The sequence below is a fragment of the Nymphalis io genome, chromosome 4 (assembly GCF_905147045.1).
Source record: "Nymphalis io chromosome 4, ilAglIoxx1.1, whole genome shotgun sequence".
Lineage (NCBI taxonomy): Eukaryota > Metazoa > Arthropoda > Insecta > Lepidoptera > Nymphalidae > Nymphalis > Nymphalis io.
The window spans coordinates 14666102-14690690 of NC_065891.1; the positions used below are offsets into that span (position 1 = coordinate 14666102).

Below are 24589 nucleotides of genomic sequence, written 5' to 3' on the forward strand. Positions count from 1 at the left end.
CCGAGAGAAGAGACGCGCTTTCATTGTTGAGGTTCCTTGTTCGCGTTCGCATTCGAGCGTTGAACTAAATAACCTGACGTTTTCAGGTACGCGTCTTGTAATGTCTGACTCACTCATAAAAAACATACGAGATACAAGCCGACGACATCTCGCGCCCTGACATCGCACGTGTACAATTATATTGCGATAAGTATTGAACAAAGAAATCTATTCGCCCGCACTGCACATAGACGTCCTATAAAGTAAACTGTTTCAAGTCGGTGCCAGCCCAAAAAGTTAACTAATACGTTTCACATAGTACTCACTTACATATAAACCACTTCACCGGGCTGACGCGGTCTGTTAATCAATAATAAAGGTTTGATAGTGAAGGTCTCGGCCCCGACTTCGAATAATTTTAAAGTACATTTAAGCTTTTTTAATAAGAAACCTTATTTGAGTTATTATTTTTATCTTATTATTGCAAAAAATAAATAATGGTACCGAGAAGTAGTACGGGATGAGGAAGCTGTTGTAAACATAACATAATCAAACTGTTGGGTGCTGCTATATACTTGAGTGACAACATTAGATGGCGTTACAATTTACAATTTAAACTCAAGTAAAGTTCATTAAATCCTGTGATGAACTGAAACATGATCTATTTATTTATATTTCAACTGCACAGCAGCTTATAGTGCACAATTGTGTCCGCAAAACTTTTATCCCTCACACTCAGAGTCTAAACTCTGGCAACCTCATACGACCGTAAGATTAATTTTTAAGCATTACGTTCTTTTCGATTGACGGCAGAAACATTTTTGACGGTGAAATCCACTATCCAATAACCCGGAAGTATGCAGCCTTATAAGCTAGCTTCTAGACCGACGACTTTAGTGTAATAGATGTGTGTATATCGTTACTAGTATCGTTGTGACGATCAAAAGCTGAACTCCAATGCTAGTGTAGCCGAACCCCATCCTCTTTGCACTCTTAACAACTGGGAGGAAAAGAGGGTGGAAACTGACCCGTTTTACGCACAATTAAAAGGCCACTGAAGTGAAATAATAGATGTTTTCATCCGCGAGGGAGGCGGAAGTCGTTGACGTCGTTTAGGTTCGGAGTGTTATAACAAATTAAGAAAGGCTAACGACGTTTTAATACTTATTAATTAATTGGGTGCAAACTTTTTCTTAACTTACCTTATATTTTGGAAAAAAACATGATTAAGATTAAATAATACTATCGACTTATAGTAAACATCTTTTACTATTTTATAGGACGAACATATGTTTTGCTTTTCAGAAATATTCAAATCCATCTAAACCAATTTTATTATTTTACCTTAAGTGAAAACATTAATAGTGTGTATCGTACATGTGCACTTTATAATATGGATCTTCTTCAACGCATCAGGAGAAAAGCATATCGGGACTAATTTGAGTTTGATAGCATGTACGACTGTACTTAATTGAAATATAATTAATTATACCCACTTTTAAAATTGTATACATTATTAATATGAACTTATTCCTTGTCACTGACATCAGATACTTACCAGTACATAAGAAACATCACCACACATTTTACACTACTTATATATATAGTGCAATATAGATATGGAGGATACGATATCTTCTAGAATTATTATCATCATCTCGCTCATTTAATATTATAAGATAACAGTATACAGAGACCGTTGTGTTTTGCAGGTTCGCGAGAAGTGAGCGCCGCGTCCGCGTCCTCACAACTCACACATGAGGTAAGATTTGGTAGGAAACATTGTTCATATTTTTATATTATATTATATTATAGAATAGGAAGGTAGAGGAACATATGGGCCACCTGATGGTAAGTGGTCCCCAACGCCCATAGACATTGTTAACCCCTCTCTGTCCCATGGGTGTCGTAAGAGGCGACTAAGGGATATCTGAGCGACCATCTGCTCATCTGGTGGTAGGATGATAAACATCCGCCTGGCTTGTTACCACCGTACGCATGGTGAAAAACTCGTGAAGTGGCTTGTAGCCGCCTTTCGAGGTCAGCCAGCGTACAGCCAGTGCCCGAGCGAGCATTGCCGCGATGGATGTTGGTCCAGTGGAGACGGCTGTTAAACCAATGCCGGGGGAAACTGTATTGACCTGCCGGACAGGGAGAACCGAAGAAACGGCTGTTCCGCTGGCCGTCCGTGGCATAGTACAGGGGCCCGAGCTTGCCTAACCAGCTCGCGAGGCTGCCCCACCGGGCCACGCATAATCTCGGGATGGATCGTCGTGCCGGTTGGTGACCGGAAGTTGGGGTTCCGGCGGCCACTTCCGAGGGGGTTCGGGAGCCCTTCCGTCCGGCGGGTCAGTGTATTTTCCCTTTTGGCAACCACTTAGGGAAACACGCCTCCACACTTTGCCCATTCCTATACTGGCAATACGTCGCTCGCTTCACGTCTCTTTTCCATTTTTTTCCTTCAAACGAGGCGTGAAGAGGCATCTTGCGGGCCGGCAAGGCGAAGGCGGCTAGTGCAGAACATTCTTCCCGTCTGTACTGGCCGTCGTCGCGTATGGACTCTACTACCACTTACCATCAGGTGGAGTAGTCATTTGCCCTCTCGGCGAATATAAAAAAATAAATAACCATCGCTTACATAGCCAATGCACCACCAACCTTGGGAACTAAGATGTTATATCCCTTGTGCCTGTAATTACACTGGCTCGCTCACCCTTCAAACCGGAACACAAAAATACCAAGTACTGCTGTTTTGCTGCAGAATATCAGATGAGTGGGTGGTACCTACCCTAGACGAGCTTGCACAAAACTCTACCACTAGTGAATATATAATAAGCGAGAGTGCCTTTTAATATCCTGAAAACACGTGCTATTTGTTATGATCATGTGCAGTAAACGATTTCGTATGTACACGTACACAAGTAGGTTAACTCTATTTTCCTTACTCTCATCCGCTCCCGTTGGGCTAGCGACTCTGATACGACCAAAAAGACCCAGGGCTTAGATCTTACTCGCACTCGGCCACTTGTGGCCACAGTCAATTTTCAAACTATGAGAAATTTCACAGTAACCGATAAACGCAGATTATTTTTATGGATTCGACCCGAGATTTGAACCCAGTATCTTGGGTCTATGGTCGGCATCGGCGCTTATCCACTTAGGTAGTCTCCATCATAATAAAAATAAAAATGTTTCGTTTTTAGGAGACTTAACAAAGAAAAAACAACAATTCGGATTTTTTTGATGTTCTCGTAGTCGCTTTCTTAGCTTATTGTTAACGAATTTTAGTAATTATTTTTAATGGAATAGATTATATTATGGTTTAAAGGTGACGTAGCCTCACACTGAAGACTCGACTAATTTGCAATTCTTACTTTTGAGATATTATGATATTGTATTGTTTGCTAATGGCTCTTAATTACTTTTTGAAATTGACAGTAAAACATACAAAGTTGACATAACAAATAATTTGGATTTGGACCTTAAATAAAATGTTTAAAGTTTACCGTACTATAATTATAAACATAAGCGTTATAAGTTGATATTGACAGCGGAAATCCAAGTGTAACAATTTTCTTTGGTATCGCTTTAGCTGCGGCGGAATTATTCTTTATCACCCCTAGTAAGCGTTATGTAAAAAAAGATTAATAAACTTACAAATACATTTTTTTTATATATATTTTTATTTAATAAACATTCCTGTGTAATTTATCGATTCGATTCGCTTCTTCGCGTTATAATGTGCGACCTAACCGGTGGTAACCGGTGCTAACCGGTAAATATATAAAAAATACTCGTACGAGCTACAAATAAACTTAAAGAGTAAGAGAGAGTTGTCATAAATCTCTGCTGCACTGTTAAGCATTTATCAAATGTGCACAGAAAGGTGCGTAAAGCTTTAAAGATAATAAGTCGTGATAACGAACGAGGGAACGATAAGCTACGAGCGTGATAAGCGGAAGTCATCGACCGAATTTCGCCCCTTGAGTAAGAAACCTTCTTAAGTAATAATTAAATGTGCCTCCCGTACTTGTATGTTAATGAAAATGAAAAAATATGCAATAAATAACTTATTTTCGTAATATTTGCACCATACTACTAATCCTAATAAAATAAGCGGTGAGCTTAGAGAGTCGTTATGAGATGATGTATAAGAAAAGTATTAGAATCAGAGCACAGTTTGCTCAGAAAAGTCGTTTATTTATAAAAAAATATTATATGTTCTGGACATTTTTGTTTAAATGGTCGATAAAACTGTCAAAAATCTAGTTATTGTTGCCATGCTAAATTTTGTATGAGAATGTCTTATAAAACGTCTAAGGCGAAGTAAAACCACAGACAACTTCACGTAAAAATAATAATATGTACAATATTGGTGTATAATTTTAATCACTGCTTAAAAATAACTAAAGAGATTAAATAAAAAAAAAATTCTTATACATGTTCCTCAACAAAAGTATTAAGCGTTGGATTATAACATTATAATTTAGAAGATAATAATGCATGTGAAATAATTGGTTATTAATTTCATCAAAACTATTTTATATTTCCAGAATAAAGAAGGCGACATGCAGAGCGCGCGTGCGCTGCTGGTCCTGGCGGTGCTGTACGGCGTGCGCGGCGCCGGCCCAGGCCCACCCACATCTCTCGCAGCGCCGCAGCCGGTATTGCAGTTCGACTACTCACTGTACAACGTGAGCATACCGGAAAACAGCCCACCGAGGACTTACGCATCCCAGCCACCTGCCGCTGATCCTTTGGGCTTGCGTTTACCTGGTCCCGAAGCACGGGTTCGCTTTCGTATTAGACACGGTGATCGCGACAAATTCTTTAAAGCGGAAGAACATGTCGTAGGCGATTATTGTTTCCTTTCCATTCGTACACGCGCTGGCCTCTCTGATGTTTTAAACCGGGAGCGACGAGACAATTATAGATTGGAGATACGAGCCACTGCGCAACTTCCTAATGGTCGACAGCTTGAAGCCGATACGGTGATAATTGTAGAGGTGACGGACGAAAATGACCTTAGTCCTCTGTTCTATCCGACTGAGTATGAAGCAATAGTTCAAGAAGATGCACCGTTACATTCTAGTATTGTACGTGTTTCCGCCGAAGATGCTGATCTTGGAATTAACGGCGAAATATATTACAGTCTTGCAGAACCAACCGATCGGTTCGCCGTACACCCTACAAGCGGGGTAGTAACTGTAACACGAGTCTTATCAGTTGTGGAAAGTTCACGCTACGAGATAACTGTGCTAGCGCATGACCGAGCATCTTTGATCACTCGCGGTGACAACGCTCCCGCAGCTCGAGCGTCCTTAGTAATACGTGTTATTCAAGCAAATCTGCACGCGCCTGAATTGCGAGTTCGTCATCTACCTGAACTTATAGAAAACTCGACAGCTGAAATATACGCAATTGTAGAAGTTAAAGATCAAGATACTGGAGAGCATGGCCGCATTATTGGCCTAGAAATAGTCGATGGTGATCCAGATGGTCACTTTCGGGTACGAAACTCAGCGCAGCAAGGAGAGTATGATATTGTAGTGCATGCTCTTCTTGATAGGGAGAGCGCGCCTCATGGCTATAATCTAACACTTCGTGCAACAGACGCGGGAAAGCCGCCCCGGTCTTCGTATTTAACATTACCAGTGTTATTGACAGATACAAATGATAACGCGCCAATCTTTAGTCGTGAAATATACGAAGCAACCGTGCCTGAGACTGCTCCACCAAACACACCTGTTATTCGGCTAAAGGTAAGCGATCGAGATGAAGGCCGAAATGCAAGAGTATATATTGAAATAGTCGGTGGTAATGAAGGTGGCGAATTTGTGATTAATGCCGACACTGGTGTTCTCTACACTGCAGTAGACCTAGACGCTGAAGAAAAATCTTTATATACACTTACTGTATCTGCTATAGATCAAGGCAATGCCGGAACACGCAAACAATCTTCGGCGAAAGTGAAAATTGCAATAGTAGATGCTAATGACAATGACCCTGTCTTCGAACGAGAAGAAATAGAAGTGACCTTGGTGGAGAATGGTCCTACCGGTGCAATCGTCGCTCGAGTTATTGCACGCGATGCCGATTCCGGTGAAAATGCTTACATATCATATAGCATTGCCAACTTACAACCGGTTCCTTTTGAGGTTGATCATTTTTCTGGCGCAGTAAGAACTACTAGGCTACTTGACTATGAAAGCATGCGCCGTGAATATGTTTTACAAATTCGTGCCAGCGATTGGGGGTTACCTTATCGTCGCCAAGCGGAAATGAGACTAACAGTACGACTTGAAGATGTCAATGACAACCGTCCTCAGTTTGAACGTGTTGATTGTGTTGGGTATCTATCACGACGTTTATCTATTGGATCTGAAATTGTAACACTTTCTGCAATTGACTTTGACTCTGGGGATGTAGTTTCATATCGTATTATTGGAGGTAATGAAGATAATTGCTTCTCTCTTGATTCTAGCACTGGAGTCCTTGTGCTCTCTTGCGATCTTAGTGACATAAGAACTGAAACACGTGTGCTAAATGTCACTGCAACCGATGGAACGCATTTTGCGGATGCATCTACTTTAACATTACACTTAGTCAGCGGTAGTGGCAGTGGAAGTGGAGGCGGCATTGAATCCAACTCATTAGAATGTCGTGATACGTCTATAGCACGTCGCCTAACTGAGCTATTAGCAGCTGCTGAAAGAAGCAATGCACCCATAGATTTTGCAGAAGATTTCCCTCTAGCTTCTTCTCGTTACGGAGAAAATTTACATTACCCAGAGTTTATTGATTTTCCGGTGGAAGTAAAAGTTAATGAATCTGTCGCATTGGGTACATCCTTAGTTCGGCTTAAGGCTCGTGATAGAGATCTTGGATACAATGGCCTCTTAGTATATGCCATTTCAGGTGGCGACGCTGATTCAGCATTTCGTATTGACCCAGATTCGGGAGAGCTCAAAGTTATCGGTTATCTCGATAGAGAACGAGAAAGTGAATATTATTTAAACGTAACCGTGTATGATCTTGGTCACCCACAACGCACTGCTTCTCGACTTCTACCTATTACAGTACTTGATGTTAATGATAACCCTCCAAGATTTGAGAAGACACTCGCGAGCTTTAGAGTAACAGAGAATGCTATCAATGGAACAGCAATATTTCATGCGAATGCAACTGATCGTGATGGTGGTGAATATGGGCACGTCACGTATAGCCTAAGCGGAGGAGGTGAAGGCGAGTTTTGTATCGAACGCGAAACTGGGGTGATGTCTGTTTGTGCACCTCTTGATAGAGAACGACGTGCACTCTACGAACTTACGGTACGAGCTACGGATGGGGGTGGTTTGCGTGCTGAGGCATTAGTGCGCGTTGCTGTAGATGATGTAAATGATAATACCCCACGATTTGCTTTACCAGCATATAGTGCTCGTATACGTGAAGATGTACCAAACGGTACTTTAGTTGCAGTACTTGAGGCGTTTGATCCTGACTTAGGAGCTGGAGGAATTGTCACTTATTCTTTGCCTGATCAATCACCTGACGACATTGTTTTCACAGTTGATAGCACTTCTGGTACGCTACGGACAGCTAAGCGATTAGATTTCGAAGAAAGACAGGTAACTATTAATGATTCGTTTTAGTATTTAAATTGAATCTTAAAACGTATACTTTTTTATATTACGAACTTATAGGTTTACGGCGTCACAGTGCGTGCAACAGATGGTGGACGACCGGCATTGTGGGCAGAAGCTACGCTCATTGTAGAGGTCGTTGACGTTGATGAAAATGCTCACGCGCCTGTTTTTGCTGAGCGACAAGCATTCGCAGCAACGGTGTCAGAGGACGCATCTCCAGGCACTATAGTCATCACTGCGACAGCTACTGATGCCGATCCACCCGGTCGTGATTCTCGTCTTGCATACTACATTGTCGCCGGCTCCGGCATGGCACTATTCTCGATTGATGATTCAGGTACATAAATTACAATAATTTACTGTTATTCTTTCATTGTTTACGTTAAAATTTACGTTTCTTGCTTATTTTTGCAGGTGTAATTAGAACACAAACACCACTCGATCGAGAAACAACACCGCATTATTGGCTAACGATATGTGCACAAGATCATGGCTTGGTACCGCGTCACGCTTGCGTTCAGGTAAGCAATGTGTTCTTGTTGTAAATAATGAAATATTACAAGTGAAAGACCAACACTTATATAAAAGTTACAAATCGAAATGTTCCCCAATGAACAGGTTTACATTGAGGTAGAAGATGTAAACGATATGGCACCGTGGCCCGAGCAGGCAGAGTACGTCGTCACCGTCGCGGAGCACTGTGCTGCTGGTACACACGTGGCCCGCGTTCACGCGATCGACTCCGACGCTTCTCCCGTCCCTGCCAAGTTGCGATACTCGATTATCGCCGGTAACCCAGATGGACTCTTCTCCATAGATGAAGAAACAGGTGAACCTACTATACTTCTGTCGTTTTATTTTGTGTTAATAAATGTATAACGTAAAACGTGTTACTCCGATAGGTGAAATCACGACAACGGGTCGCACGCTCGACCGCGAGGCGGCGGCGGCGCACGCGCTGGAGGTGGCGGTGGCGGACGGCGCGCTGGCGGGCGCGGCGCGCGTGCGCGTCTCGCTGCTCGACCTCAACGACCACGCGCCGGCCTTCACGCAACGCTTCTACGATGTGCACGTGCCTGCACAACCCACGCAGGTTCGATGATATCATAACGGATACAATAGCGACATTACGACGTCATCAAATCAATAAAAAAATATCTTAATTATGTTTCACTAACCTAAGTATTTTATGTGATCACATTCACCCAGTCGATTACCGTGACCTGTTAATAAACTTTTTAGGATGATGAAGCAGCTTCCTTTGAAGCTGAAGAGAACAGCTCGGAAGCGGAGAGCGAGGCGGAGGCCGAGGACGAAGATGAAGGATCTGGTGTGCATCTTGTCTGGGATACGTGGGAAAAAGCTGATCCTGAAGGGACCTATATCACCACGGTAAAATATTACTTTGTAAATAAACAATATTAAATATATTTAATGGAAATCACTTATTGCTAATTGAAAGTACGATTATACCAATCGAGCTGAGTAAATGTCGTCGTGATTGAGTGTTCACCTTTAAAACTAACTCGTGCAGGTGGCAGCTCTCGACAGCGACGCCGGAGAAAATGGAACAGTTCTATACAGCGCTCGCGCGCGTGGTGTCGCTCGAGGCCTGCTGCGAGTGCACGCGCACTCCGGACGAATATACGCCTTGCCTCGTTTGCCTCTCACCGCGCACGCCACCTACGATCTGACTGTAATTATAAATTTGACAATATTTATCAACAGAGATGTTAGTCTATTTACGTGTTCGTCGTAACGTGGCCGCGGTCCCGCCGCCAGGTGCGAGCGTGCGACGGCGGCGCCGAGGCGCGCTGCAGCGCGGCGCGCGCGCGCGTGCGCGGGGCGGCGCCGGGCGGCGGGCGCGCGCCGCGCGTGCGCGCCGTGCCGCCGCTGCAGGCCGCCGAGCTCGACGCGCCCGGCTTCCTGCTGGCGCTCCTGCAGGCCTCCGACCCCGATGGCGACGCCCTCTACTACGACATCGTCGGTCAGGCGTTCACTATTAATTTGTCTTGTGATACGTAATGCTTTATGTTCATTGCTAAATGATCGTTTTGCCTGTATTATATGACATATCTCTTCAATTTTAGACGGTGATCCCGGACATCAGTTCTATGTGGGTCGCGAGGATGGTAGCCTAGTCTTGGCGCGACGCTTGCTCTGGGAAGAACGTTCTCGATACTCGCTCAACGTATCCGTGAGCGATGGATCGAACACGGTTTATACGACGGTATGGTGATAATTTTTTTTTTTTACGACCTGATAGTATTCGCATTCGTAGAAGTACGTACAATTTTAATAATATTTTTTTAGATAAACATTACCGTAATCAATGATGCCAACGAAGGCGGCGTTACGTTCTCACGAAGCGAGTACGTCGTGGAGGTTTCGGAATCTGCGCGTGCGGGCGAGGCGCTCGTGACACTGCAGGCGTCGGCGGGTGCCGCAGCGCGACTCCTCTACGGGTTGCACGCCGCGCGCGCCCCGAGAGATCTATCGCTCTTTCGCCTGAACGAGCTCACCGGCGTCCTGGAACTCGCTCGTCCGCTCGATAGGTACTTTTGATATATTCTTACCGAGCATGGTTCATGCGAGGAGTACCGACTACAATATATATTATTTCGAGACAGAGAGACTTCAGCCACCCACGAACTGACAGTGTGGGCTCGGGACCAGGCGCCCCGCGCCTCCGTGGCCTTCGCGCGCGTGACGGTGCGCGTGCACGACGCCGACGAGCACGCGCCCGAGTGGGGCCGCCGCCTGTGGGAGGCGCGGCTGGCGCGCGGCGCGGCGCCCGGCGCGCTGGTGGCGCCGCTGCGGGCCGCCGACCGCGACGCGGGCGACGCGGCGCGCGTGACGTACGCGCTGGTGGGCGGCGACGCGGCCGGCCTGTTCGCGGCGGACGCGGCGCTGGGCGACGTGCGGCTCGCGCGCGCGCTGCCGGCCGCCGGGCCCCGCGACTACACGCTGCACGTGCGCGCCTCCAACCCGCCGCCCTCCGCGCGCTCGTCCACGTTGCCGCTGCACGTGATCATCGTCGAGCCCGATGACGCGCCACCTAGGTGAATTATCGGTATCTTGTCGACGAGAGTAATTCACGTTGCACATGGTACTCTATTATAATTTTTTTTCGACAGGTTTCTCTCAGACGACGTAGTATGCGAGGTATACGAAAACGAGCCCGCGGGGACGGTCGTCGCCACCTTGGAAGCGCGCAGTTCTTCCGCCGTCTGGTACACACTGCAAGGCGGAGAAGGTCAATTCAATTTGAATCCGGCCGCTGGGGTGTTGTCTCTCGCTATCCCGTTGGACTATGAAAAGCGAGAGATCTACAACGTCACCATCGTCGCCCTCAATATGGTTAAATTATTTTCAGTGCTATACATTTCCTACTACATTATTTAAATTTGATCTTGAGTACTCACGTGTTTGTCTCATAAACAGGGGGGCGGCAGTGCGAAAGCTCACGTAACGGTACACGTACTGGATCGAAACGAGTTCCCACCGGTTCTTCTTCGTCGAGAATATCGCGGACGCGTGTCAGAGGTTGGAATGCGTTTCCATTCGCAATACTGAGCTTATTTAGTACTAGAATCGTCTAAGTATAACGGCAACAACAGGCGGCCGGCGCGGGCGCGCTGGTGGCGGACGCGGAGGGCGCGGCGGGCGCGCCGCTGGTGCTCGCCACGGCGGACGGCGACTCGCCCGCCAACCGCCAGCGCGCCTACGAGGTGCTGGAGCCCGCCGCCGCCGCGCTGTTCCGCCTCGACCCCACCACCGGGGCGCTGCAGCTCGCCGCTCCGATCGACTATGAACAGCAGCAGATCCACAGATTCACAGTTAAAGTACGCCCTGAAACTTAACCCGGTTTCTTCTGATTTCGAGATTTATTTTAAAAGAAAAAGTATGTCACTTAAATATTGGTGATAAAGTAAATTCATGAAAATTGTTTAATTAATAACGGGTGGTTTGAGTACGCTTGCTATGCTAGTCCGATGTAACAAACTTTAGAGACATTATAATTTGTTTAGACAAGACTGACATATTTTTTTACAGGTCGTCGATATGGGTAATCCAAGGTTGCCTTCGGACAGCGTCGCCCGAGTGACGATCGAAGTTATAAACGTAAATGACTGCCCTCCCACGTTCGCACAGGCGTCGTACGAATCGATAGTTTTGCTGCCGACGGCGAGCGGTGTAAGCGTGCTCACATTGTCTGCGAGTGATCCCGACGACCCGAATTCGCTCGCTTCGCTCAAGTTCGACATTATCGATGGAGATTCACGAGGCGCCTTCGCGTTGTCGCCCACTGGCGAGCTCAGCGTAGTGGAGCCGAGCGCGCTCGCCGGATCGCATCGACTGCGAGTGCGCGTGTCGGACGGACTCTACTCGAGCACGGCTCGGGTCGAGATACGCGTGCGCGAACCGGATAATTCGGGGCTCGCCTTTCAGAAAGCGGACTACTACGGCTCTGTGGTCGAAAATTCCACCAAACCTGCCACTATCATCGTTCTCAACGTACTCGGAGCCGCATTGAACGAGCACGTCGAATTTCGAATACTGAACCCGGTCCAAGGATTCGAGGTACTATTTCTTGTAACTTTTCGAAATATACTACCGTAACGGGACACGTACATAAATGAAGGCGAGCGACTCGAACAGGTGGGCACGACGTCCGGCGCGGTGCGCAGCACGGGGCTGGCGCTGGACCGCGAGCGGCGCGACGCGTACACGCTGCTGCTGCAGGCGCGCAGCGCGGACGGCGCGGGCGGCGGCCGCGTGGCGCACGCGCGCCTGCACGTGTCCGTCACCGACGTCAACGACAACTGCCCCGTGTTCGTGGAGCGCCCCTACGTGGCCGCCGTGCTGGCCGGCGCCGAGCCGGGCTCGCCCGTCGTGCGCGTGCGGGCCGTCGACGTCGATGCGAACGACAACGGCGAGGTGATCATATTAGAAAAGAGGTCGTCGAGTGTTCCCGCGGGAACGTCGACGCTCACTGGAGCAATATCGTTCGCAGGTTCGATACGAGATGAAGCGCGGTCACGGTGAGCTCTTTCGCGTCGACCGACGCACCGGCCAGATTACTTTGAAACAAACCCTGGACGCCCACAATCAACTGTACACGTTGGTGATCGCCGCGTTCGACGGAGGTGAGTGGCGCCTCCGGCTGGGGCGGCGGGGCGGCGGGGCGGCGTGCAGGGCGGGGTGTACAGTCTCGTGCGCGCAGGGACGCCGGCGTGCGGCGCGGAGGCGGAGGTGGCGGTGCGCGTGTGGGGCGGCGGCGCGGCGCCGGCGTGGCCCGCGGCGCAGGCGGCGCGCGCCGTGCGCGAGGACGTGCCGCCCGGCTCCGCGCTGGGCGCGCCGCTGCAGGCGCGCTCGCCGCTCGCCCGCCGCCTCATCTACACGCTGCACGACGGCGCCGCAGACCTCTTCGAGATCCACTTCGACACCGGTGAGTCCCCTCTCGTGGCCGCTTCCTCCTGGATAGCTGCGATCCGCGGTCCTAGCGTACTAACGTGTCGATTTTGTCCCGCAGCGCCCGACAGAGGGAGTGGTCCGTGTGAGTATTGGCCGCGAGTCACGTAATCGTTTTGTGTTTATCGTGTCGTGGGGCGATACGGCTTTTGAGACGCATCGCCCGACGATACGCGCTCCTTGCTAGAGGTAGAGAACCTCGAATTCTCGCCGTTTTCTCATTTCACACCTCGTTTATATTTTGAATGCATGACTTTGTGTATTACATGTATGAAATAATAACGATGCATAAGCGTATTGTAGTAAGCGTATTGCTCCTTTAGAATGAAAAATGACACACAACTTCTAAAAAAGTACGTGTTTAATACTTCGAATAATTAAATGACATTGCTACATTCGTGCAAAGTTAACTTCAGATTTAACATTCGTTTAAAATAAATTTCTGAATTCAAAGTCACGACTATAATATGTTCCTCAAAGCAAATTTAAAAAGGATTAAAATTTGCGGAAACTGATTACTGGGAATTTATTTGCTATTATCTATACAAATAATTAGAATTATAGTGAAGTAAATATATAGTCAATTAGTTATAGTAAAGCCTCCTTATATACTATATTAGGTGTAGTATTTCCATTTGCTAGAACAACGACATCTTCGGCATTACTTACACGTAAACATGTTACATATAGTTGGTCCCATGGGCAACTTTATTAAACTCTGAAACTAAGGAATGTATAACGTTAAAAATAAAAAGTAATAATCTATAAAATTCAAAACAAAAATATTACTTATGAAGTTAAGACTAATAGAACAAAATTATAACCGAGTTAATAATTGCAACCTAAAGGCCCAAAGTATTTAAAATTACCAATATAAATTTTAATAATGACATTAAAGGAAAAAATCTAAACAATACGAAACCACAACAGAGTAACGACAACTTAATTTGAACGAAACGCGATGCTAATATAACGGCAGAAGGTCACTCGACGCCGAAAAATCTGGACACCGCGATTCAGCAATTGACGTATTTAGCCGCCGCACATTTATTGGCCACGACCGCAACATATATTATTATTTTAACAACAAAAATACCATACATTTTTTTAACTTTTGATAGATTCCACCGATTTTGATGAAATAAAGACTAAAAGGAATGAACACTTTTTATAATAATGCAGTTATTACAATTTGTAATTTTTAGCCGTTTCCAAGATTAGCCCGGATTCTGCTTGAGACAAGCAAAAATAAAATAAAATTGTTGTATTGCGAATTATCAGCAAATAGCCATATTAACAACTACACACAACTACAGACAGACACTTCGATTTTATGTATTTGTATGTGGATATATAATATTAAATAAATTAATACCATGCATCGCTCTTCGTATCTGGTTTTATAACGCCTTATGGTCTTGATGGATTCACAGGATGTGGGCCAGCTGTGACAAAATCCGGAATACGTTCGATAGCATACTAGACTATTATACATGTTAAGCTGCTGTTAAGTTTCGGACAGAGCAATATTTATACTGTAGTAGTAGTAGTAGATGCTATTTAATCTATATGTGATTGTTTATTTTTCTTTCATTATTTTTGTTACTAACATAAACCGTGTTGTTATTGGCTCTGTTGAATAAATAATTTGTATAGATTGCACACGATCTCTTCTGCAAGACGAAGGACGTTTCGATATTTATTGCATTAACTCAAAAGAGAAATCCATAGATCATTAATTATACTGTGACGTCTCCGCGTCATTCAGTCCACGCGTATGCTGCGGGGCTAAGTCTACTCGCCAATATGAGAGACCAAAAGTTAGTTACTAATAGGCCAAATTATAAAAAATATGTAAAATGTTATGTTCATTTCCGTAACCGTAACCGTAACAGCCTGTGAATGTCCCACTGCTGGGCTAAAGGCCTCCTCTCCTCTTTTTGAGGAGAAGGTTTGGAGCTTATTCCACCACGCTGCTCCAATGCGGGTTGGTAGAATTCACATGTGGCAGAACTTCAGTGAAATTAGACACATGCAGGTTTCCTCACGATGTTTTCCTTCACCGTAAAGCACGAGATGAATTATATAAAAAGCCGAGATGGCCCTGTGGTAAGAACGCGTGAATCTTAAGCGATGATCGTGGGTTCAAACCCGGGCAAGCACCACTGAATTTTCATGTGCTTAATTTGTGATTGTGATGTTCATTTCATTCCGAGCGAAAGGATTTGAACCGTAAAATAAAGTGCCATTCATAATATCCAGCACTAGCGGTTCATACATGGGTTGATGTTGATCGTACAAAAAATATTATCTACATTATAAGCGTCGAAAAATCTTTTCTTATTTTTCCTCTTGAGCTGGGAGACAAAAACACGAATAGAGTAAAGTGATAACTACTCTTTAAATTCATACGAGATTCAGAAATTTCCATTCGATTATAATATAAAATTCATAAAGTAGCCTTTCGCACTTACTGGCTGAGACGTTCAGTTTTAAAGTTGTAAATTATGTTGGCATACGTGTTTATTATCGCAAAGCATAAATTGACAATGTCCTTTAATGTTCGATTCAAGGTTACCTAACTTTCATTCTAAGGTCGTTTTTAATTTGAAATAGAAAATATTTCGCTTCTTAAGTACATAATCCGCTAGCTTATGTCACTAATATAGTTTCATTAAAATTATTCACTCGCTGTATATTTTGCAACACTACACCATAATCTCTCCGGCCCCTCCCTCACAATCATTTCATCGCATCAGTTTCGTTACACCGTAAACGAATCTATTGCAGCGCGCATCGTCTCAAACAAATAAATGTAACGTCGCTTGCACTCGTTATTCATATGGCGCTTCAACCCATCAAACCGAGTAGTGTATGGACTACGATGGCATCGGATTTGTGACGCAGGCTCGTTGGTGGCGCGCGCGGCGCTCGACTACGAGACGGCGCGCGAACACGCGCTGACGGTGCGCGCCACGGACGGCGTGACCGGCGCCTACGCCGACCTGGCGCTCTCGCTCACCGTGCTGGACGTCAACGACTGCGCGCCCGAGTTCGACGACGACGAGTACCGCGCCACGGTGTCCGAGGCGGCGGCGGTCGGCGACCTCGTCTTGCGAGTGCACGCGTCGGACGCCGATAGCGGTATGAAACTTATGTTTTGAACTAAATCATTCTTGTTTATTTTTACAAAAATGCTAAATATTACGTGACTTATCCTTTGAAGTAATTTTATACGAAAAATTGTATTTTAATATTTTTTTATGAATCGCTTAAAGCTTCTAAAACTATTTTAGATTGTTCTTGGACAAAACTTTAGGACTTTTTAAAAATCATAATAGCCAGAGCAGAGCCGCTACCCCATTATTCTTTTATTTTACCGGCAGATTATAAACTGAGGTTTTTAAAAGCTCTGCATTGACTTAAGGTGCCAACGGCGAAGTGACGTACTCTTTGTCTTCGTGGGGACCCGAGAGGAGCGAGGAGGAGGCGCCGTTTACAATCGACGCGGCGTCCGGTGACGTGCGCGTGTCGTCGCCGCTAGACCGCGAGCGCCGCGCCGCGCACCACCTGCTGCTTACCGCGACTGACTCGGGCCGACCGCGAATGCTCACCACCGCACATCTTTTTATTAACGGTAAGTCTTGTGTAAAAATAAATGAATACTCATTACTAATATATAAGTGTTTACGCCGAACTAATATCGGGAGATCAAACGGTAAATGAAACTAAGGAAGAGCTTTCCACTGTTCACACTAAAATTTATTTTGTCTGATCGTTTAAACCACATCACTTTCACATTATATATATTCAGTAGCGAATCTAGACAGCGCGATTCAGGAAATTGACAGATTTTATTACCGCCATCTGTCGCTACCGTGTAGTCATACAATCTATTTATTATACAATAAGTCCACTATTCTAACGTTTCATCGTCGCTCGACGCAGTGGAGGACGTGAACGACTGCGCGCCGCGCATGGAGCGGACGGTGGTCGCGGCGCTGGTGTCGGAGGAGGCGGCGCGGGGCACGGCGCTGGCGCGCGTGGCGGCGTGGGACGCGGACGAGCGCGACGCGGCGCGGCTGGCGTACGCGCTGCAGGGCGCGCCGGGCGAGCGCGGCGCGCTGGCCGTGCACGCGCGCACGGGCGTGCTGTCGCTGCTGGACGCGCGCGCCTGGCCCGCGCTGGCCGGCTCGCCGCGCTCCCTCAACGTGTCCGTGTCGGATGGCGCGCACGCTGCCTTCGCGAGGGTCAAACTCTCACTCGCACCCGCCAATCGGGCTCCACCACATTTCCCTCACCTCGTACACGAGGCACGCTCCTTAGAGAATCAACCCCCTCCGCTTCTTCTGACTACGGTTAGTATTCGTTATGTCTCGTGACGCCGCCGTCGTGTGAGTCCGAGTCGTGCAGAACAAAACTGATATCTAAAGTTAAATTTTATTAAATGACAAAAATATCTTCGTGATTGTAGGTGAAAGCGTACGACGACGATGCAGGAGAGTACGGGACTGTCACATATTCCATACCATCGGCTAAACTACGCGAGACGTTCACGATAGATCCGACCAGCGGAGCTCTGGCGACTCGAGTGCCGTTAGACCGCGAGAAGCGTGCCGAGTGGGAAGTGCCGGTGACGGCGAGCGACGGCGGCGGTCTGCTGCGACACACCACCGTGCGCGTGCGCGTCGCAGATCTCAACGACAACCCGCCCGCCTTCCCTCTGCGGGAGTACCGGGCAACCGTACGGCACGACCGCGCACCTCTAGTTCCCTTCCTCACGCTAACGGCTTACGACGCGGACGCAGGAGATAACGCGCGCCTGACCTACTCAGTCTACGAAGGAGAGTTGCGAACGGACGCCGCGGGCCTATTCGCCGTCGACCCACTCACCGGTGCCCTGTCCTTCGCTCGCAACGCGTCAGCTTTCGGTGAGACTCCGAAGTCAGAAATAATAAAACAAATTCTAATGCAAGTTGTAAGCGTTACATAGTCGTTTTCTCCTCGCGCGTGCTCTAGCGTCGCGCACGGTGCAGGTGTGGGTGCGCGCGCGCGACGGCGGCGGGCTGGCGGGCGAGGCGGGCGTGGCCGTGCGCGTGCTGGCGGCGGGCGAGCGCGCGCCGCGCCTCGTGCCGCCGCCGCCCGACCTGTTCCTGCCCGAGGACGCGGCGCCCGGCACGCTCATCGCGGAGCTGCGCGCGCCGGCCGGCCCGCTGCCCGCGCTGCGCCTGGCGCCCACGCACGTCCCGCGGGACCTGTTCGCGCTGGACGCCGCCGGCCGCCTCGTGCTCGCCGCGCCCCTGGACCGCGAGACTGCCCAGGAACATGTCATAGGTTAGCTCTACTGTTATCGTATACTTTCAGTTGTTACTCTCATCTCTGTGGGGAATATTGTTATTTTTATATTTTTAATATTCTTATAGGGATCATAGCGGAGGGAACGGGGAGTCCGGCTCCGGCGACGATGGTGCTTACGCGACTGCACGTTTTGGACGTGAACGAACACGCGCCGAGTTTCCACTCGCAACCTTACGTCGTGCATCTCGCTGAAAACACGCCGCCGCATTCCAGTGTCTTACAACGTAACGTCCTTTTTTAGTAAATTATTAGTAATATTCTAGTAATATTTGAACTCCACGCAGTATAGAAATACGTACATATACATAGATATTCTAAAAAACATCACATCGTTTTAAACATAACTACACGGCGTTAATTGAACCAAAATAATTAAAAATTAAATTATCACTCTACAAATAGATCTCGATCCAAACTGATTGCACCAAAAAGATTCTTGTCACTGACTTCAATTCCTACATGCGCGTATCGAATCCGCTAGTGATGGCGGACGATCCGGACTCGGGCTCCAACGGCGAGATCAAATTCTCTCTGGGCGACGGCGACGCAGACGACAGCGGGCAGGGCGTCCCGTTCGCCGTGGACGCGCACAGCGGCTGGGTGACGACGACGGCGGCGCTGGACCGCGAGGCGCGCGCCGAGTACCGCCTGGCGCTGCTCGCCGCCGACGCGGGCGCGCTGCGCCGCTCCGCGCGCGGCACGCTCGTCGTGCGCCTCGTCGACTACAACGACTGTCCGCCGCGCTTCACGCAGGACACCTACTCGACCGAGGTTTGGACTCCGTTCGATCGTTGCCGGCCCGTGGAGGTCCGCAGACGGCTGATGCGACCGTGTCGCAGGTGCGCGAGGACGCCGCGGCCGGCACGGTGGTGACGCGGCTGGCGGTGCACGACGACGACGTGGCGGGCGCGCCGCTCAGCTACTTCGTGGCGGCGGGCGACCCTCGCGCGCGCTTCCAGGTGCGCACGTCGGGCGAAGTGTTCGTGGCGCGCGCTCTCGACCGCGAGTCCGAGCCCGCTTACTCTCTCTCCATCGCCGCCACCGACGGCAAGTTCACGGCTTACACCGCGGTACACATTGCCGTACTCGATGTCAATGGTGATTATATTCAATTACAGAATAATATATACTTTATTATACACTACAAAGATAATTGTATATATATAAAGAATATGTAACGAAATAATTGTATTATTTCTTTAATGTTTTCCAAGCTTGCCTTCATACTGGCATTTAAGTTTCGATAATAGTTTATATGTGATAGTTATAAAATTTTACAAATGTCGTTAAAAAAAGTATTTGATGTTTTAAAAAAGAATTATTTAGTATAAAAGTTATTATTCATTACCGAGTGTATAAAAGTCCCTATTTCGACACGCAGACAATCCGCCTTACTGCGTGCGCCACCGCTACCGCGTCCGCCTGCCCGAGGACGCGGCGCGCGGGACGCGTCTCATGACTCTGCTGACTCGCGACGAGGACGAGGCTCCCAACGCACGCCTCCGTTTCTTCCTCACTGGTGATCACGCTGAAAACTTTTCTATAAACAAGGTCATTATACAATTTTTTTTTGTTATAGGTAGCCGGGCTGGCAAACAGACCATTCGATCCACCAAGTGATCACCACCGCACATAGACATAGGCGATGTAAGAAATAACATTGCCAAAGTGTTACCAACCTTGGGAACAAAGGTGCTGATGCTATGTGCCTTTGGCCTGCTAACGACTGGACAACATATAAAATAAAATATTAAGTATTGCTGTTTAGCGGTAGAATATTTTATGAGTGGGTGGTACACACCCAGACGGGCTTGCACAAAGCTTAAATTATAGATCATACAAGTTTTAAAATCAAATTGAAAATTTTCTGATATACTTTTGATAGTAATGATAAGTTAAAAATAATATCACAATTTAAGAAAGAAAAATATTATTTATATGAAAGGAAGTAAATAATACGTTTACTTAAATCAACTTATAGAAAATACACTGACAACTAATGGGTTATATACAGGAGTTTCCGTTTACAACCAACCAACATAAAATTATTACTTGTATTAGACTACATAATTATTGTTTTTATAGGAAACTGGCGTCGTAAGTGTGGCGGCTGCTTTAGATAGAGAAACTCTTGCCATTTACCGTTTAACAGCACACGCGCAAGATCGCGAACGATCCGAGTGGGCATGCAGCTCTGAACTAGAAGTCGCTATAGACGACGTCAACGACAATGCACCACGATTTTCCGCGTCGATATATAGCGTCACTTTACCTGAAGATGCCGAGCTCGGAACTCTCGTCGCGAAGGTACTAGTGTATAAATTTTACTTAATATTGAACTCCTCTTTCATATGTCTGTCTATCTTAAGACTAAAAGTTAACCGTTCTAGGTGCACGCTACGGACGACGACTTAGGAGAGAACCGACTAGTGCGATATTCGTTCGTGGACGAAGTAAACGATGCGTTCGAATTAGCAAGCGACAGCGGTATAATCACCCTCCGCTCGCCGCTCGACAGAGAAACGCAAGCCGAGCACCGCCTGGTGGTGCGCGCCACGGACGGCGGCCGCCCGCCGCGCTCGGCCACGGCCAGCGTGCGCCTCACCGTCGCCGACGTCAACGACAACCCGCCCGAGTTCGAGTTCGAGCAGTACCGCGCCGTCGTGCCCGAAGTCGACGCGCCCGGCACGGAGCTTCTGCGCGTGCGCGCCACCTCGCGCGACACCGGCGTCAACGCTGATGTTTATTACTCGTTAGTCGGTGGCGACGATCGTGAAGACTTTGCGATACAGCGAACTAGCGGCGTCGTCACCATCGCGCGTCCACTCGACTATGAGCGTAGAAAGGAATACTTTTTAACGGTTCAAGCCGTCGATGGTGGATCTCCTCCGCTTAGCGATCATGCTACAATTAATATAACCATTACTGATAGCAATGACAACGCACCTGTGTTTTCACAGGCTTCGTACGGAGCTCGGGTACGGGAGGATGCAAGTATTGGATTTCACATCGTACAAGTCATAGCCGATGACGCAGATGCCGGTGCGAATGGTCGCGTCGCTTATTCGATAGCACGTGGCGATCGCGATGGAAGTTTTAGTATCGATCCTGATACTGGATACATTTCAGTTTCGGCAGCGCTAGACCGAGAAACAAATCCAGCTTATGTGCTGGAAGTACGTGCTAAAGACCGTGGAGTGCCAGCTCTCGAGGCCACTGCTGTGGTCAATGTTGAAGTTTTAGATGCCAACGACAACCCTCCCCTTTTCGAGCAGAGCAACTACACAGCAATTGTGCAAGAAGATAAACCTCTCGGACATACTCTCCTCAAGTTTGTTGTCCAAGACGCAGATTCACCGCCGAATGCTGCTCCTTACACTTTTGATTTTCAATCTGGAAATGAAATGGGTGCTTTTCGACTAGAACAAGATGGCTACCTACGATCAGCGACGCGTTTTAACCATCGTATCAAAGATCGCTATGTACTACAAGTGCGAGTGTTTGACAACGGCACGCCGCCACTTTTCTCCGACGCATGGGTATACATAAAAGTGATTGAGGAGTCTCAATATCCACCCGTTGTAACTCCTCTAGAAGTCATCGTCAATTCTTATCTTGACGAATTCCCCGGCGGTGTTATCGGTCGCGTCTTCTCATCTGATCGCGACGCATACGATTCGGTTTCCTACGCATTGGTTCCAGTTGACGGAGCACCCTATCCTGCGAATGATTTATTTGAAATAGACCCTCACGATGGCACACTACGTGCCGCACCCAGACTCGACGTAGGAGATTACCGTCTTAATATTACAGTCAACGATGGAAAGTTTATTGGCTATGCGATCGTTAAAATCATGGTTTTATTAATATCGGATGAAATGCTTGCACAAGCTGTCGTCGTTCGATTTCGTGAAGTAACAGACCGTGATTTCGTTCTTAGTCATAGAAAAGGATTCATCCGAGCCGTAAGCGAGGCGACCGACTGCGAACCGAGTGACGTAGTCATTGTTAGTGTACAACCCTTTGGAGAAGATATTGGAAACGAACCGAGCAGAACCCGACGCCAAGTAGCACAAGATTTGGATGTAGCTTTTGCGGTGCGAGCACCTGGCACTGATGGATTTTTACTGGCGGACTCATTACGCCGACGATTACACGCACATCTGGAGCGTTTAGAAGAACGGACTCGATTAGTTATAGAGGAACTAGTACGTGCCGTTTGCGGTGGTTGCGTACACGGGACATGCACCGAAAGAGTTGAATTGCGAGCCACAACCACTCGTGCGGTAGCTACCGACGTTTTTTCTTTAGTGGCACCACCGTACAAACTTCGCGGCGAATGTTCCTGCACGCGAGGTTACACTGGTGATCGATGCGAGCGCCCGTATACAGAATCTACAGATATCGTTAACCCGACATGCCATTGCGACTCCTCAACCTGCGATCCAAGTGTGGGACAATGTTGCGAAGGCGACGACTGTCGTCCACCCGTTAACGTCGCACATTTATCTGGCGACGGCTACCTCGCATATCGATTAGAACGGGGCGTCGTCGAAGGATCGCGGCTACTAGACGACGAGTTAATAATAAGTTTTCGGTTTCGTACTCGAAGACCGCGCGGCACTCTCCTGTACGCGGCGGGACGGGTAGACTTCGCAATTTTAGAAATAGTAGAGGGATACGTACAATTTCGTATGGAGCTAGGGGCCGGCGAAGCGAAGGTCCGCGCCGGCGGGCCCGTGGCGGACGGCGCGTGGCACGACGTGCGCCTGGAGCGGCGCGGCGCGGGCGCGCGCCTGGCCGTGGACCGCCGCGCCGCGCGCGCGCAGGCGCCGCCGCGCGCCGCCGTGCTGGACGCGCGCGCCGACCGCGTGCTGCTCGGCGCCGCGCTGCAGCGCCACGCGCACGCGCTGGCGCCCGAGCAGGTACGCCTCGGCCAGGCCAGCGGACGCCCGCACGCGATTACATTCTATCGTTCATTTAAAATATTCCTCCGCAGGTCACTTACGGCTTTCACGGCTGTATTACGGATATAAAATTGAGCGGTGCGTTTTTACCGCTGGAGGAAGGCGGCACGTCCGACGACGGACGGGCACAGCTGGTGCGTCGGGTGCGCGTGCGCGTGGCGGCCACTTGCCCTCCCCTCCCGCCGCCCGGACCCTGTGCCGCCCAGCCGTGCTACAACGGTGGCACGTGTAGAGAAATACCAGACCTTCTGGAAGATCCGGCGAGCACGGCGGAGGCCTACGAGTGCTCGTGTCACGCGCGGTTCCTAGGCCGGCGGTGCGAAGTAGATAGCGACCCGTGTGCGTCCCAACCTTGCCTGCACGGCGGGTTCTGCACCGCCGAGGGCTCGGGCTCGTTCCGCTGCGCGTGCGCGGCGGGGCTGTCGGGCGCGCGGTGCGAGCGCGGCCGCTGGTGCGCCGCCGGCGTGTGCGCGCACGGCGGCTCGTGCGAGGAGGGCGAGTGGGGCCCGTCGTGCCGGTGCCGCGGGTACTACGGCCCGCGCTGCCAGTACGACGTCGATGAGTGCGTGGGCGAGCCTTGCCTCAACGGCGCGACTTGTCTCAACGAGCCGGGTTCTTTCCGATGCCTTTGTCCGCCCGATAAGACAGGTTAGTTTTTCAATGTCACTGATTTATTAATTGTTGTGCTCAGTGCTCGGCTTATTACAGACAGTTTGTAATATTGTTTGAAGTGTATGGTTACTGCTCCGCTCTTTGTGCTCGAAGACAGAAAATCTAGTTATAGCTTATAACCTCTTAAATAATCAATTTTTAGTTTGGACTGCTAGATCCTAAAAAATATCAAATCAAGGCCACTTATATGGGTGACGAATTTATTTTGATTTCTGACAAAATACACGTATTCGTAACAAAACCATCATCATTTCTCTCAAAAGTTCTTGAGCGTCTTTTGTTTTGACAACTCAATATTTTCGAGTCTTCCCACAGCCTGCTAAATGCATTTAGATCAAGCTGTTGTACGGTCACTCCAGACTTATGACATCATATTACCTACCTATGGATAAATTGCAAATTATGTAGTGAAAACTAAAAAGTAACCATTTTTATGGTTAAAAACAGGAAAAAAATAACGACAACTGTGATTAAGTTCATAGTCACAAAGAA

General features: G+C 48.1%; 1 protein-coding gene across 2 annotated transcripts in view; it reads left to right on the forward strand.

The window, feature by feature from the left end:
* LOC126781607 (fat-like cadherin-related tumor suppressor homolog) overlaps positions 1 to 24589 on the forward strand; it is a 39651-nt gene that overhangs the window by 12529 nt on the left and 2533 nt on the right. For both annotated transcript variants that reach the window (XM_050506525.1, XM_050506526.1), the window contains exons 2-33: positions 1692 to 1741; positions 4533 to 7607; positions 7683 to 7962; positions 8040 to 8146; positions 8244 to 8454; positions 8528 to 8718; positions 8868 to 9017; positions 9160 to 9321; positions 9408 to 9612; positions 9716 to 9855; positions 9939 to 10180; positions 10256 to 10687; positions 10763 to 10985; positions 11070 to 11171; positions 11246 to 11470; positions 11682 to 12209; positions 12288 to 12566; positions 12643 to 12775; positions 12853 to 13077; positions 13162 to 13185; positions 16008 to 16244; positions 16528 to 16737; positions 17049 to 17458; positions 17575 to 18031; positions 18120 to 18434; positions 18524 to 18682; positions 18940 to 19229; positions 19298 to 19556; positions 19840 to 20009; positions 20544 to 20765; positions 20849 to 23383; positions 23458 to 24073. In XM_050506525.1, the coding sequence (XP_050362482.1) occupies positions 4548 to 7607; positions 7683 to 7962; positions 8040 to 8146; positions 8244 to 8454; positions 8528 to 8718; positions 8868 to 9017; positions 9160 to 9321; positions 9408 to 9612; positions 9716 to 9855; positions 9939 to 10180; positions 10256 to 10687; positions 10763 to 10985; positions 11070 to 11171; positions 11246 to 11470; positions 11682 to 12209; positions 12288 to 12566; positions 12643 to 12775; positions 12853 to 13077; positions 13162 to 13185; positions 16008 to 16244; positions 16528 to 16737; positions 17049 to 17458; positions 17575 to 18031; positions 18120 to 18434; positions 18524 to 18682; positions 18940 to 19229; positions 19298 to 19556; positions 19840 to 20009; positions 20544 to 20765; positions 20849 to 23383; positions 23458 to 24073 (12799 nt within the window). In that variant the 5' untranslated portion in view covers positions 1692 to 1741; positions 4533 to 4547. The remainder of the gene's footprint in view (positions 1 to 1691; positions 1742 to 4532; positions 7608 to 7682; positions 7963 to 8039; positions 8147 to 8243; positions 8455 to 8527; positions 8719 to 8867; positions 9018 to 9159; positions 9322 to 9407; positions 9613 to 9715; positions 9856 to 9938; positions 10181 to 10255; positions 10688 to 10762; positions 10986 to 11069; positions 11172 to 11245; positions 11471 to 11681; positions 12210 to 12287; positions 12567 to 12642; positions 12776 to 12852; positions 13078 to 13161; positions 13186 to 16007; positions 16245 to 16527; positions 16738 to 17048; positions 17459 to 17574; positions 18032 to 18119; positions 18435 to 18523; positions 18683 to 18939; positions 19230 to 19297; positions 19557 to 19839; positions 20010 to 20543; positions 20766 to 20848; positions 23384 to 23457; positions 24074 to 24589) is intronic.